General features: G+C 40.9%; 1 protein-coding gene across 2 annotated transcripts in view; it reads right to left on the bottom strand.

Moving 5' to 3' along the window:
* The window catches only part of stx18 (syntaxin 18), a 157,974-nt gene that overhangs the window by 33,339 nt on the left and 108,175 nt on the right, over positions 1-16,460 (bottom strand). For both annotated transcript variants that reach the window (XM_068044388.1, XM_068044397.1), the window contains exons 3-4: positions 3,641-3,756; positions 1,523-1,600 (exon numbers count right to left, since the gene is read on the bottom strand). In XM_068044388.1, the coding sequence (XP_067900489.1) occupies positions 1,523-1,600; positions 3,641-3,756 (194 nt within the window). The remainder of the gene's footprint in view (positions 1-1,522; positions 1,601-3,640; positions 3,757-16,460) is intronic.

Here is a 16,460-nt window from a genome sequence, read left to right as displayed (position 1 = left end):
CTGATATTATCCTTTAAATTACATCCCTGTATACAGGCTGTGTTGATGTCAAATAACTTAAGGAGGTAAGAATTTTGATAAATACTTTATAATTACTGATGAGGAGGGATATGGGTCTGCAGCACATAGATGAAGCAGATATCTTTGTGCATTGATTTGATTATAACTGTTTTGAAAGCTTTTGGGAAAGTGCTAGCCTTTAGTAAACAATGGAGCAGTTTCAGCAACAATGGCATCAGTTCATGAATTAGATCGCTATAGAATCCACCAGGCCATCTGCTGGATCCTAGGGCTTTCCTACACTACAGGTCTTTTACTGACCGTTTGGATCTCATTGGACAGACAAGGTTGGGGGGGGGGGGGGGTCAGGGGTGATGCATGTCAATGTTTGCATTCTGCAGGTATTGGGGAAGGTAGTGATCTACTTAAATGATCAACCTCTTGTCGAACAGCTTGAAATTCTGCCATGTACTGCAAGACACAGGAATCTGCCAATTTGCTACGGATTGCAGTGGAGCTGAAAGTAAGTTTTCAACAGTTCTGCTCTGATTTTTTATTTTAGAACGTGCACAAGGATCTTTCATGCCTGGTCATTTAGTAAGAAGATTTATATACAAAGGGAAGCATTTCAGTCCTTCCAAAGTCTAGAAACAGTCAATTTCCTCTTAGGAAATCAGAAATGATACAATTGCTCAGGATACATAGTTAGAGATCCTTTGTTCTGGGTCAACGTCAAAGGGTACCAGGGTTAGATACCAGGCCTAAGAGACATGCAGGAGGCTCCATGGAAATAAGAATCCAAACCGCGAAGCTTTTGCCAACCAACTATCTCAGGTCCAGTTTTATATTTAAGTATTTAATACTTTCTACATACAAGGGAAAAAAAAGCACATTCCGTATATAATGGTAAACTACCTATTTGTCTATATCTATTTATTAATAAATTTGTTCTGTAGTTTGTAAACTAAGCCACAGTCTGATAGGCTGCTTATTTTATTGTTTTTGAAAGTCTAGGAAATCACAAGAGGCCTTGCGACATATCCAGTAACCCAAAGACAATGACGTGGGTTTGAGTTTGGCCCCTGGGTTCACTACATCAGTGGATATTGCATGTATAAAGTCAGATTTAGTCAGAAGCAAGAGCTCACTTTATAGGTTTGGCCTTTGATGCTGGACATGAAGCAAATATCTGAGTTAAGAAATGAAAAACACCATTCTCTTAGCAAGCTAATTTGTGAACGACTATCTTTTCTACACATGTTGACTGCAATTTTGCTAGTCTACTTTGGCTTGCATTAGTGTGTGTTCAGTACTCTTCTGTGTTGGTTTCTAGCCACTTTCTGTTACTGGGTTCATGCACTATTGGATTCATTGTAGAAGTGTAGTTGATTAAGTGAAATGGACAATTATTATCCTTTGCAAACAATTTAATATGGTAATATTTTAGATAACAATTTTTGTAGTGTTTCTTAAAGTCATTAAGCATTTCCCACATTCCTGATCAAAATACAAATAAAATTACTTTTCAGGTAAACGTCAAGCAAGTCCAAGACACCTTCCCTGTGTTCCTTCACTTGGGGAGAAATCACATTCTTGGTTGCTGTAACAGAAACAAGAAGTCTTTAGAGCAAATATTATCCACAATTTTGTGTCACTTATTGTCACATTAAGTAAACAATAACCACATGGGCTAACTATCTTATTGAAAAATCTAGCATTTAGTTTGGGAGACAGTTGACTGGAAGCATTCATTAGAGTCTCCCAAATCATTCATCTAATACTTCGAGGTTACAGAAATCCCTAGCAACTTGCCCCAAAAAATTATTTCAACTATTAAGCCCGATATACAGGGTCAGCTATACAGACACAGTCAATTCAATTTACAGATGAGGGAGTGAAACCAAGAGTGAAACTAAATGGCTGTGGGGAGGTAATGAGGAAGACTAAGGTAGTTTAAGGTGTTACAGTTATGGTCAGAAAGGACATTGAGAGTTTGACCAGGGTGATCTCAGAACTGATGAAGTGTTGTTGTTGAGGTGTTGCTATTTTTTTTCAATGGATATTCAGTTCAGTCAATCTCAATCAGACACACCTGATTCCAGACAGAATTTGTAATACAAGTCCTCCAGATTGAGAATGGGTCCTACCCTCAAAAAGCCCGACAAGAGGCTGATTTCCAGCGTGATGGCTAACTAAACTCAAAGATGGCTTGTGATAAATAGAAAAGGGGCAGTGGTACTTTCCTGATGCTGAGTAAAGTACAATGCTGGGCAGTTTGGTGGGTTTTACCCTGCGTCTAACCATACGACACTGATATGCGTATACATTGAACAAAGACTTGGAAACTCAGAGGCGTCAAGAATGGTTACAGCTCAGAAGGAAGCCATTCGGCCCACCGTGTCTGTGCAGGCTCTCTGCAAGAACAACTCACCTAGTCCTACTTCCTCCGCCCTTTCCCCGCAGCTCTGTAAATTTTTTCTCCTCAGATAATTATCCAGTTCTCTTTTGAAAGCCTTGATTAAATCTGACTCCACATTCTCAGGCAGTACATTCCAGATCCTAACCACTCACCGCATAAAAAAGTTTTTCCTCATGTCGCCATTGCTTCTTTTGCCAATGATCTTAAATTGGCATCCTGTGATTCCTAGTCCTTCTGCCAATGGGAACAATTTATCCCTATCTACTTTGTCCAGACCCCTCATGATTTTAAACACATCCAGCAAATCTCCTCTTAATCCTCTATTTTCCAAGGAGAACAGCCCCAGCTTCTCCAACCTATCCACGTAAATGAAATTCCTCATCCCTGGAACCATTCTCGTCAATCTTTTTTGCACCCTTTCTAAAGCCTTTACATCATTCCTAAAGTGTGGTGTCCAGAGTTGGACACAATATTCCAGTTGAGACCAAACCAATGTTTCATATATGTTTATCATAGCTTCCTTGCTTTTGTACTTTATGCCCCTATTTATAAAGCCTGGGATCCTTTATTAACCACTTTCTCAACGTGCCCTGCAACTTTCAATCATCTGTGTACATTTACCCCCAGGTCCCTCTTCTCCTGCATCCCCTTTATAATTGTACCCTTTATATTGCCTTTCCTCATTCTTCCTTCCAAAATGAATCATTGTTAATGCTATTTGTGGCTTTTCTCAGATTTCTTTTCTTTTCTTCTTGCCTTCAATTTTAATTGTAATTTCCCCCGACCCCCTCCCCAACACCAAACTATCAATTAATTAGTAATGGGGACTGGCTCTTGCACTTCCGCCACTGCCACTCTTGAGACAGCAGCCAAGAGTGACTTCAGAAGAGAAGCTTGGTGTGAAAAAGGCTGTCTGCCTTCAAGATGCTTCTTTCACAAACCTCTGACACTTTGCCCTGTCATGCATTCTACCTCGTATACTTAACCACCTGAGGAACAGTCCTACCAAGTTTCTTCATCCCCTTCCCTCACTCCTTTAACTTTTTTTTTAGGCAATCCAACAAAACTAATAACCTATAAGAAGTAAACCATGAGTACTGGTTTTTAATATTTCGAAAAAAATGTTCCCAATCTCATCTGCACATTTACAAGAGTTCAGCTGCTTTGCCAATTTTTCCAAAAGGCTTTGCAAAATTTCAGATTTGCTTTTTTTGTCTTTACCTTCTGTCCTCAGCTGATGGATGGCATCAGAGCATGCTCGCATAAAAATCTGGGCATCCTGATCAATCTGGTCACGTTCCATATCGGTCATACTAGAATATTCTGACATTACAAAGCTGGGAAAAGAAAACAAATAATATTACAAGACAGGATTAAAAAGTAGAAGTAAAAAAACAGAAAATGCTGAAAACCACTCAGCAGGTCAGGCAGCATCTGAGGAGAGAGGAAGATAAGATTAACATTTCCTTACATTTCTCTCTCCATTGATGCTGTCTGACTTGTTGAGTGTTTCCAGCACTTTCTCAGTTTTTATTTCAGATTTCCAGAATCTGTAGTGGTGTTTTTTTGTGTTGAAAAGTGGTTAGTTTAGTGGTCTGATATGGAAAAATAAGTGAAAATAAAACTGGAACAGTTGGAAATCTAAGATCTGAAGGAAGGTTCTACTGGAACATTATTTTGGTATATATTTTGTGTGTCATCTGTGGCTCAGTTGGTTGCACTCTTGCATTTGAGTCAGAAGGTTGTGGTGGGTTCAAGCCCCACTCCAGCACTGGAACACTAAATCTAGAATCACACTACATGCAGTACTGAGGGAATGCTGCACCATTGGAGGTGCCATCTTTCGGGTGAGACGTAACGTCGACTTAAAAGATCCCACGGCATTATTTCGAAGAAAAGCAGGCGAGCTACCCTTGGTGTAATAAAAACAAAAATGCTGGAAATACTCAGCAGGTCTGGCAGCATCTGTGGAGAGAGAAGCAGAGTTAACATTTTAGGTCAGTGACCCTTCTTAAGAACTGACATTGGGGAGACCAAATGCAGATTGGGCAACCACTTTGCGGAACACCTCCACTCAGTCCGTAAGCATGACCCCGAGCTTCCGGTTGCTGGCCATTTCAACAACAACCGCAACCCCCCCACCCCACCCACCCCACTCTCATGCTCACATCTGTGTCCTGGGATTGCTGCAGTGTTCCAGCCAACATCAATGCAAGCTCGAAGAACAGCATCTCATTTACCGATTAGGCACACTACAGCCTGCCGGACTGAACATTGAATTCAATAATTTCAGAGCATGACGAGCCTCCCCCCACTCCCTTTTTATGTTTAGTTATTTTTTCTTTTTTAATTGGTTATTTTATTTTATGCTTTTTAGTGTGTTTAGTTTGTTTCTACTGTGCCTACCCACTGTTTGTTTTTTAAAAAAAATTTAATGTTTGCGTTTGTGCTTTACAGTCTATTCACGCCCTTTCTGTACTAACGCTTTGTCTTTCAGCACACCATTAACATACCGTTTGCCTTTGTTCCCTGTGACCTTGTCCTATCAACACCTTCTCTTTTGTCATCTCTTGCCCCACCCCCTGCTTTACTTGCTTAAAATCTTTTACATTTCTAATATTTGTCAGTTTTGAAGAAGGATCACTGACCTGAAACGTTAACTCTGCTTCTCTCTCCACAGATGCTACCAGACCTGCTGAGTATTTCCAGCATTTTTGTTTTTATTTCAGATTTCCAGCATCTGCAGTATTTTGCTTTTATTTTAGAGCTACCCTTGGTGACCTGGCCAATATTTATCCCTGTCAATATCACAAAAACAGATTATCTGGTCCTTACTGCATTGCTGCTTGTGGGAGCTTGCTGTGCACTAATTGAGAACACTTCAAAAAAGCACTTCATTTACTGTAACGTGCTTTGGGACATCTGGTGGTCATGAAAGGCACTATATAAATACAAATCTTTCTTTCTTTTGTACTCTCTACAGATACTGAATGACCCGCTGTGTATTATTCCTAGCAATATTCTTTGTTTCCTCCCCAATAGTGAAATAGGACTAATGGAACAAGGCAACACTGTGACTTAATTTACAACATAAATATCATGCTTAGCTTCTCAATGACAGGAGAGCTGGTGAGCCAGAATAGCATCAAAGTACAACATATATAACTAAATAAATCTATTGCACATGACTCTAATAACATTATTTTTCAAATGATAGCTAGTTATAATCAATAATCCTAACCTTTAGTTGGCCAATGAAAATTATAAACAACCTACCACAAGAGGCATAGCTCACTTTTTGTGTCCATCAATAAAAGTAATTTGATTTTGCCTGTGGGAAGTGTTCCGCATTGCAACCTCATGCTGAATAAGGCATTTTGCAAAGGTACTTCTGACTGATTTTACATGAACTCCAGCAAGATTGAACAAATTGGTGACGAAATCAGGTACTCTTTTAAAATACAAGATTCAATTACTTCAAATTGATTAAATGTAACCTCCAGTTTTGAAAAATTGTTTTAAAAGTTAAAACTAAATGTCTTTCCAAAACAATGTTACAGTGATTCCAATTATTTCCGTTGCTCTTGACAGATATTTTACTTCAATTTTCTGGTCTTCTCCTCCGTGAGACCCACCTCTTGTGCCCTTTATCCCTCTCAACTGGCTTCCCTCCACACAACTATCTCTACATGGCTAAATGTGTGCTACCCTTAATGGTTCTCTTTAAGGTCCTTGAACTTGCCACCCATTCAGCTTCATACTCGCATCTCCTGGTTTGAATAACTTGGCCAGTTTCTGCCTACCCATAGCACCCAAGACTACTTTAGTCATCAATAACATCCTTTGTAAATTCAACCTTGGTGTGCTCGCCCTTTGTGTCCTGCTCCTCCCCTATTTTCTCTGTCCTTACATACCTCTCAAAATCCTTGCCCCCTGTTTACATAGCGCTACACAATATTACTCCCCCTCATCTCTGCAAGTTCCTCCAGTCCCATGTACCGATGTTTGCCCTCTGCTCTTCCAATCCTTCTGTCCCTTGCATGCCCCCTTTGTTGGATCCAGCTTTGGTTACATGGCCATCAGCTAATTTAGCCCCACATTGTGGGAGGAATTTTAATGGAGTTTTAAAAATTTTATTTAGAGATACAGCACTGAAACAGGCCCTACGGCCCACCAAGTCTGTGCCGACCAAGAACCACCCACCTATACGAACCCTACAGTAATCCCATATTCCCTACCACCTACCTACACTAGGGGTAATTTACAATGGCCAATTTACCTATCAACCTGCAAGTCTTTGGCTGTGGGAGGAAACCGGAGCACCCGGCGGAAACCCACACGGTCACAGGGAGAATTTGCAAACTTCGCACAGCCAGTACCCAGAATTGAACCCGGGTCCCTGGAGTTGTGAGGCTGCGGTGCTAACCACTGCGCCACCCAAACAGTAGCCTGATTCTGAATTATTAGTCTAGTGACATTACCACTGCACCACCACCTCCCATATTGCCCAAAACCAATTGGAGGCCCTTTGTGGTGTTTCAAATGAGTATCTAAAATACTTACAAAGTGGATTTATAATGTGCAATACCAGAAAAATGATACAGATCAAGTAGAAAATGACAGCCAAGTGTTTAATCATCCTGAAGACACACTATTTTAGTACAGTCATTGTGATTGCACACTATACCTATTACGCTATAGTTTGAATTGCCAATGTACTGTTTGAAGTTTAAACAGTATTTTAAGAACAGAGTCCACAGAGATTTACCGGCTCAAGAACCAGTTCGATTGCCAGATTTGTGATAACCATCTAGAAGTATTTAGTCCTGTAACATGGCTGAGTGAGCAAGCTATTGTTGCACAATAATAATTTGGAAATGTAAAAAAAGATGCTTGATTAGTATGTATTGATTTTAGCACAAACTTGCAGTAAAGACATTGTAACAGCTTGAAGGTCACAATTCGTTAATTATACCTTTCGAATACGTAACAGCAATCAACAATGCTCTACGGACACAGTGGAGCACAGAGCCAACTGAGCAATTATGATGCTGTTAGGTAGCTGCATTTTAACCTTCTGCCCTAGGGGAAGGAGATTACTGTGATAAAATCAATGTTTGATTTTCATCATAAATATTCTGAGCTCTCATCTTGCCTGAGAAAATCAGCACTATCGGCAAAAAATGAAACTTGATGTGTTTATCATCACAAAGAAGATTATGTCCGTAGAGACATTTGAAGAACACTGCTACAGCTGAAGAAACTTTCATACAGTTTCTAAGAGAATATACCTAATTAATTGGCCATGTGAGCCGCATGGAAGATGGCAGGATCCCCAAAGACACATTGTACAGCGAGCTCGCCACTGGTATCAGACCCACCGGCCGTCCATGTCTCCGTTATAAAGACGTCTGCAAACGTGACATGAAATCGTGTGACATTGATCACAAGTCGTGGGAGTCAGTTGCCAGCATTCGCCAGAGCTGGCGGGCAGCCATAAAGACAGGGCTAAATTGTGGCGAGTCGAAGAGACTTAGTAGTTGGCAGGAAAAAAGACAGAGGCGCAAGGGGAGAGCCAACTGTGCAACAGCCCCAACAAACAAATTTCTCTGCAGCACCTGTGGAAGAGCCTGTCACTCCAGAATTGGCCTTTATAGCCACTCCAGGCGCTGCTTCACAAACCACTGACCACCTCCAGGCGCGTATCCATTGTCTCTCGAGATAAGGAGGCCCAAAAGAAAAGAAAGAAAGAATACCTAATTAATTACTGTCACTTTTTCTTCTCTATAACTTTACATGCAACAAACACCCCGACATAACACATTGGGCATAAAACAAAAAATAGCAATACTATAATTCAACTAAAATAAAAACAAGAAATGCTGGAAACACTCAGCAGGTCTGGCAGCATCTGTGGCGAGAGAAGCAGAGATAACGTTTCAGGTCAGTGACCCTTCCTCAGAACTGGCAAATATTAGAAATGTAAAAGGTTATAAGCAAGTAAAGTGGGGGTGGGGCAAGAGATAACAAAGGAGAAGGTGTAGATAGGACAAGGTCCTATAATTGAACTAATATGCGCAAATAAAATATATACAATACATTCTAGGGCTGTATGTTCTTAAACATGATATACAGATTGTGAAGTCAGGAAGGCCAGATGGACTGCCGTGGTTCAAGAAGGCAGCTCACCACCACCTTCTCAAGGGCATTTAGGGATGGGCAACAAATGCTGGCCTGGCCAGCGATGCCCACATCATAAAAACCCTGTAAAATCTATCAACAATATTCCAATTAGAGTATTGCGTTCAATTCTGGTCACCACACTTTAAGAAAGATATGGAGGTCCTTCAGAGGGTGCAGAGGAGATTTAGCAGAATGGTTCCGAGGATGGAGGATTTTAGTGACAGGGTTAGGTTGGTGGGTGTTGGTGTTGTTCTCTCTGGAGCAGGGGAGGTTGAGGGGAGATTTGATGGAGGTGTACAAGATTATGACAGGCTTTGGTAAGTTAGGCAGGGTAAAACTGGTCCCACTAGCCAATGGTACAAGGACTAGGGGACACAGATTGAAGGTTCTGGGCAGGAGATGCAGGGGGAATTGAGTAAGATCTTTTTTGCACAGTGAATGGTAATGACTTGGAACTCACTCCCCATGAGGGTGGTGGAAGCAGAGACAAATGAATGATTCCAAAAGGAAATTGGATGGATACTTGAAGAAAATAAACTTGCAGGACTATGGGGATCAAGCAGAGGAGTGGGACTGACTGAACTGCTCCGTGGAGAGCTGGCATGGACTCGATGGACTGAATGGCTTCCTTCTATGCCATAAATGACTATATTTTACTGTTTTACTCTATAATTTAGGAAACAATGATCAATTTTGAATGCCCTCCACCCTTACAGAACTTTGCATTCTGTGTGCAATTGTGGAAAACATTAGAGTCATAGAGAGATACAGCACTGAAACAGGCCCTTCGACCCACCAAGTCTGTGCCGGCCAACAACCACCCATTTATACTAATCCTACATTAATCCCGCATTCCCTACCAGCTACCTATTTTAGGGGTAATTTACAATGGCCAATTTACCTATCAACCTGCAAGTCTTTGGCTGTGGGAGGAAACCGGAGCACCCGGCGGAAATCTACACGGTCACAGGGAGAATTTGCAAACTCCGCACAGACAGTACCCAGAACACAGCTCCAGCGACCCGGGTTCAATTCTGGGTACTGCCTGTGTGGAGTTTGCAAGTTCTCCCTGTGTCTGCGTGGGTTTCCTCCAGGTGCTCCGGTTTCCTCCCACAAGCCAAAAGACTTGCAGGTTGGTAGGTTAATTGGCCATTATAAATTGCCCCTAGTATAGGTAGGTGGTAGGGAAATATAGGGAAGGTGGGGATGTGGTAGGTATATGGAATTAGTGTAGGACTAGTATAAATGGGTGGTCGATGGTCGGCACAGACACGGTGGGCCGAAGGGCCTGTTTCAGTGCTGTATCTCTAAACTAAACTAAACCAAACCGAACCCGGGTTACTGGAGCTGTGAGGCTGCGGTGCTAACCACTGCGCCACTGTGCCGCCCTTGTACCAAGCATTAGCTGCAGGTTTTAAAAATTTGCTCATGGGATGTAGCCAATGCTGGCAAGGTTACATTTATTGCCCATCCTTCATTGCTCTGTGAAATTGGTGGTGGGTCTTCGCCTTGACCGGTTGCAGTCCTTGTTGTAATGGTGTTATAGATCGGGAATTCCAGGAAGTTCCTCCAGTGATGATGAGGGAGTGGCTGTTCATGACCAAATAAAAAGGGTATGTGACTTGAAAGGGAACTTGCAGGTGATCGTGTTCCCATGATATTGCCACTTGTCCTTCTCAGTGGAAGAGGTTACAACAAAATATTACATCATTAAAATATAATGTTTTTGTATTATAGCCCAGTCTGATTTGGCTAATATCAAGAACTCATCATCACCTGTTTGACTGCAACAACTTGACCTAACTTGCAGTAAACCAGCATAAACCTTCTGGTAAAATTTGTTTACAATTAGGTGATCTACGAGGAAAAATATCAGGTAGCATACAACATAATAATTACAATACATATAACTAGGGTAACTTTCATGTTTAGAAGGGTCAATTACTTTTTGCCAAGATCTTAATTTGACAGGCCCTGTCATTTCAAGAGATCGGCAGAAGGCACTGGGAGAGTAGCTGCTAACAGTTTGTCAACCCCGCTGTTTATCAATCAAAGCCAGCACCATTATGGACTGAAAGACTCTCGTGTTTTACACGTTTTATTTCTTTGATGTAAAAGAAGTATCTTTGATGATTGCAAAGCAAACATAATTTTGGATGTGTTGGGACACAGTAGGAAGATGATCGATGATAATCATACCATATCACAGTCTATGATAACACACGTCTAATGGTACAAACTCAATGTTCCATTGAGATTAAAATACAATATTACAGAGATTAAACTGGCGACAACTGAAAACTCCTTTTACAATACAATGGTACAACTCATAGTAGAATTATCAAAGTGTTGATAGGCTGTTGACACCTTTAAGATTCTCATCAGCATTTTAGCCACACTACGTTCTTCAGAGTTTCTTTATGCTCACTAACTTCAAAAAGAATTCATAGACAAATTGTCACAAAGCAGCCACTTCACTTTGCAATGGTGTGTATGGGATCTTTTGAGGAGATTACCAAACTTTTAAAGCATATATAATAATCCCAACAGGTCAAAACTTTTTTTGTTGCATTATATTCTCAGTCTATCACACACTATTCTCCAACAGAGGCTAGACTGGGAAGCTAATATGCTGTGCCATGAGGACCATTTTCAATGTACCCCTTTATACCCTTGAAAACTATTTCATACTATTACTGCACCAAAAGCATCCCATTTGAACTGTATCTTTGATATTACATATTTCATTACTAGACATTAGAAAGGTTTGATTATAACAGGTATTTACATAGTTACTTTTACATAATTAAAGTTCCCAAGACACTTCACAGGAGCGTTATCAAACAAAATTTGACACTGAGCCACAAAAGGAGGTATGAGGGCAGATGCCCAAAAACTTGGTTAAGAGGTGAGTTTTGTGGAGTGTATTAAAAGGAGGAAAGAGAGCTAGTGGCGGAAAGGTTTAGGGAGGGAATTCTAGAGCTCAGGGTCTTGGCAGCTGAACACACGGCTGCCTATGATGGAGCAATAAAAAATCCTTAATTAAAAAAGGTTAAGAGGCCAGAATTGGAGGAGCACAAATATCTTGGAAAGTTGTAGGCCTGGAGGAGATTAGAAATAGAGAGGGGAGAACTCATGGAGGGATTTGAAAATAAGGATGAGAATTTTAAAAATCAAGGCGTCGCTTAATCAGGAGCCAATGTAGCTCAGTGAGCACAGAGGTGATGCATAAACAAGATTTAATGAGAGTTAGGTCATGGGCAGCAGAGTTTTAGAAAACCTCAAGTTTATAGAGGTAGAATGTGGGCGACTGGCCAGGATGGTGTTGGAATAGTCAAGTCGAGAGTGAACAAAGGTTTACAAAGGTAACATGGATGAGGGTTTCAGCAGCAGATGGGCTGAAGCAGGGACAGAGTCCGGTGATGTTACAGAGGTGGAAATGGGCACATGTGGTCGGAAGCTCATCTTGGAGTCAAATATGACACCAAGGCAATACCTCTTAGTGCCCCTTTTAAAAAACATTTCCAGGGACTGTTTTTCAAAGCCAAGTGGCCTTTACATGACCCCCTTTGAAAATGCCAAAGTTTAACATTTCTTCAATCTTTCAAAAATGAATCCTCAAAAAATATATTTAACAAAACACAGAGGCACTTTTGTAACACTGTCTGTTCCATCCTATAAAATTCTCCTGATTTGGAGATCACTGCCCTTTTTATGGTTGCTCTGTCTTCCGACACACATTTCAAGCAGGTGGGGAAATTGCACTAATATTGACCATGAGTTAAATTGTCTTGTGACAACAACAGTGTGAGAAGTGGTCCGTGTTCCTATTGCTGCTTTTTCTATTGCCTCACCTCAATATCCACAATAACAACTCTCTCCTTGAGTTTTATGGTTTATTGGATGAATTTTTACTCCTAACACAGTGTGAATCCATAGAGGTCATCCGACAAGGTCCATCTACCACCCTATGACATGGTGTAGCTAGCTCTATTCTGTCAACTAAAGTAATTCGTATTGGCATTGCATAATATTTTGCTTGCTAGCTTGCTTATACAGTTATGCTGCTCTCCATTGATGTTTGTATGCTTAGCTACTTTTTCGGGAAAAATGTGTTTTAAATCAGACTATGTTATGATGGCATTAGATTGGCTATACGCTTTATATTCAGATTAATTGCCCCCATGACCATGGCTGACTCAACAATTTTGTTAAATGTCTGTAGTGCAACATGTCGGTGCCTATCCCTGAGCGCAACACAGTTCAAAATCCTGAAAAATGACAATGGTTAAAAATGGGTGGTGCATTTACAAGAATGGAAAGGGATAAAATTGAACTCAATGCCCCCTATTTTTGCAGCATAAAGTCAACCATGGCCTGTTGAATTTCACGTTGTGATGCGCTATGCCCGAACACTGCTGAGTACCATATTGGCTCTGGCAACGCCCATATTCCATGAAGCAAATAAAAAGAAATCTCAGATTTAAAATTAACAATTGATCTAGCAGCAATCATTCAGTTTATCCCCCCTACAGTTTAGGGGGGATATGCGTGGAAAGTTCTTTACGCAGAGGGTGGTGGGTGCCTGGAACGCGTTGCCAGCGGAGGTGGTAGACGCGGGCACGATAGCGTCTTTTAAGATGTATCTAGACAGATACATGAATGGGCAGGAAGTAAAGAGATACAGACCCTTAGAAAATAGGCGTCATGTTTAGATAGAGGATCTGGATCGGCGCAGGCTTGGAGGGCCGAAGGGCCTGTTCCTGTGCTGTAATTTTCTTTGTTCTTTCTTTGTTCTTTGTTGCGAGCAGTCTGTTTCAGCCTCAGACAGGTGCCAGGGAAAGGGATGGAGTCAGTGGCGAGGGAACAGAAATTTGTGGCAGGGACTGAAGACAATGGCTTAGGTCTTCCCAATATTTAATTGGAGGAAACTTCTGCTCATTCAGTACTAAAAGTTTGACAAACAGTGTAACAATTTAGAGACAGTAGAGGGATCGAGAGAAGTGGTGAGGTAGATCTGGGTGTCGTCAGTGTATATGTTGAAATTGACAGTGTGTTTTCCAATGATGTCGTTGAGGGGTAGCATGTAGATGAGAAAGAAGAGGGGGCCAAGGATAGATCCTGATTAGCACCTGAGGCAATGGTGCGGGAACGAGAAGAGGATACATTGCAGGTGATTCTTTGGTTACGACGAGATAGATAAGAATGGAACCAGGCGAGTGCAGTCCCATCCAGCTGGACAGCATGTTACGACTGAGGCGAGAGGAGTGCACTGTTTATTCTAGTCCCTCTTTTCCACGGGTCACAGCATAGTATTTTTAATTTTCCCACTTATTGATATGGTCAATCATGTACTCTATTTTTCCCAGAATAGAACATACTAACCAGGTTTCTTTACCAAAGAACAAAATTATCAATTTATTATAAAACAAATCTTAAGAAGTAAAACATAAACAAACAGATTTTAAATTTTAAAATGAACTTTTTACCTTAGTCCCTTCACACACTCACACACATACACCGGTTAACCTAAAAAAAAGGAATTTTTATAAATTCAGAGCTCTGTTACAGGCAAAAAAAAAAACTTGGGCAGATTACTTGCTCATTTTTGAAGAGAACAACAGATGAGATAAGTTGTTCCAAAACTGGCACACAGTCTAACATCTGAGTACACGTAGGCAGGTCAATGAGATCTTTTAGAACAGTTCTTTTCAGGTGGCGTTGAGAATTAATTTTAGCAGGCTTTGTTCAGACACAGGAAACGAGATGAACTGACACAGTGGACTTCTCAGGGTCCTTCCTTGGGAGTTTCTGGAAAGCGAGCTGGGTTGTGGTCTTCTGTCCTTCCTTGATATTACTTCAGACTTGACTTAATCTCACTCCAGAAGGTAAGCCACACACACTGACCAACAATCAAAAAGCTTGTAAGTTTTCCGCCCTTCCAGATGTGCTCTGCTGTTACTGGGCTTGTCCAATCAAAGTGGCACTTGTCACTTCTTTGCCGCTGTACCAGGGTTTTTATTCTATCGTTAACTTGAGTCATGTGACAACTAGTAACACTGTTGTGATCAGTTCCTTCAGCGTCCTCTTGATGGCTCTTTTAAAAAAAAAAATTGGCTGAACATTTATTCAGTTTAACTATAAATTCCCTTAAAAATATTTTTTAACAGAAACAAAAGCACCTTCATAACAAACAGTCGAGATGTTTTGGAGGAGGATGGTGTGGCTAATCATGTCAAAGTCTGCAGACAGGTCCAAAAGGATCAGGAGGGATAGATTACCGTTGTTATTGTCAAGAAAACCCTATATGCCAAATGAGAAATATTAATTTAATCGGTTGGAAACTTACATTAGACTTTTAATGGCGAAAATCTTGCAAGTAACTTTAAAAAAAAAACTAGCAGCCAAATGGCCACCGCAATTTACATCTGAAATACCAGATCATTGAACTGGAGACAAAAATCTAACAAGAAGTCCAGCCAGAACAATGCTTTGGCTAACTGAGTAGATTATCCGGATCATTCTCGTTAACAGGACATTCAAAGTCATCCTGAGGCATTCATAAGTGGAGACATCCCTCCAGGGGGTGTACACTGACAACACATGCACCTTTGGGTTTTAGACTTTGGACCTCATTAAAAACAAAGGGGATTGAGAGAACCATGTGACCGTTTGGCCATCTCTGAAAAAACTGGGAGTTTTGCTACACATAGAAGAGACAGACAGTAACTCAAAGTGTGCAGCCGCAGAAGGCTGCGCACTTCCCCTTCTTGCTCTCTCTCCAGAAAACGTCAAGTTGAAAACCATCTGCGACTGTGAACCCTCTAAGCCTACAGACTGCTACAGCCAGAGACCGGGGAGGAGAGCCACCTACCAGTCTGCTTTCAAGAAAACCCTGAGCAAAGTGGGCCAATCACAAAGTGCACTTTGACCAGCCAAGGACTTCAAGAATACAGCTTCAGCCGGAAGACTACCAAATCATCCACTCCACAGAATGTGTATTTAAGTTCCATTTATTCTGAACTCTAATCCAACCACCAAATCTATTTTTCCCTCTGTAATCTATTTGTGTGTCTGAAATTCTCATGTGAATGTGTGCGTGAATGTGTAGCATATATTTTTATTATTTTTAAATCTGGGTGAGATTGTTAAGTATAAGAAACTTACCTCTTTCTTCTTTAAACTCAAGAAAACTTCTCCGATCAGTTTTTTCACAATCACAATAAAGGTAAAAGGTAAAACGTTCAGGGAAGTGGGGTAAGCACAACCACTGTTAAAAAGGAATAAACCCTGTTGCGGGTCAAGTAAGAGGAAGGGCAAGAGGGGCGACTGTGACCTCATCCTCACTTGGCCATAACATTATAATCACGCAGGATGTCATTTGTGACTTTGATAAGAGCCATTTCAATACTATGGCAGGGGCAGAAACCTGATTGAAGGAATTCAAACACAGAGTTCTAGGAAAGATGTGGTTGGATTTGGGCAACGACAACATGTTCAAGAACTTTGGAGAGGAAAGGAAAGTTGGTGATGGGGTAGTAGTTTGCAAGGACAGAGGGGCCAAGGATTTTTTTTTGAAGAGAAGAGTGATTACAGATTTTCGGGAGGGAGCGCAGTACCCAAGGAGTGAGAACCGTCAACATCAGTTAACATGGGAAATAATAGTTAATATGACTGCTAAAATACATGCAGCTTTTTGCAGCCTGAACTATCACACTAGAAACATAAGATTTTTAAAATCAGATCAGCAAAATAATCTTCATACTTTGAAAACAGTAGAAAAAAGTTAAGATTGTACTTAATAAAAGAGTGTGAGCATGCGCATGAGAAAGAATATGAACTTTCAGTCATATCTTCT

Source organism: Heterodontus francisci, chromosome 1, assembly GCF_036365525.1.
Source record: "Heterodontus francisci isolate sHetFra1 chromosome 1, sHetFra1.hap1, whole genome shotgun sequence".
In the NCBI taxonomy this organism is placed as follows: Eukaryota; Metazoa; Chordata; class Chondrichthyes; order Heterodontiformes; family Heterodontidae; genus Heterodontus; species Heterodontus francisci.
This window is presented reverse-complemented; position numbering and strand designations above follow the sequence as displayed.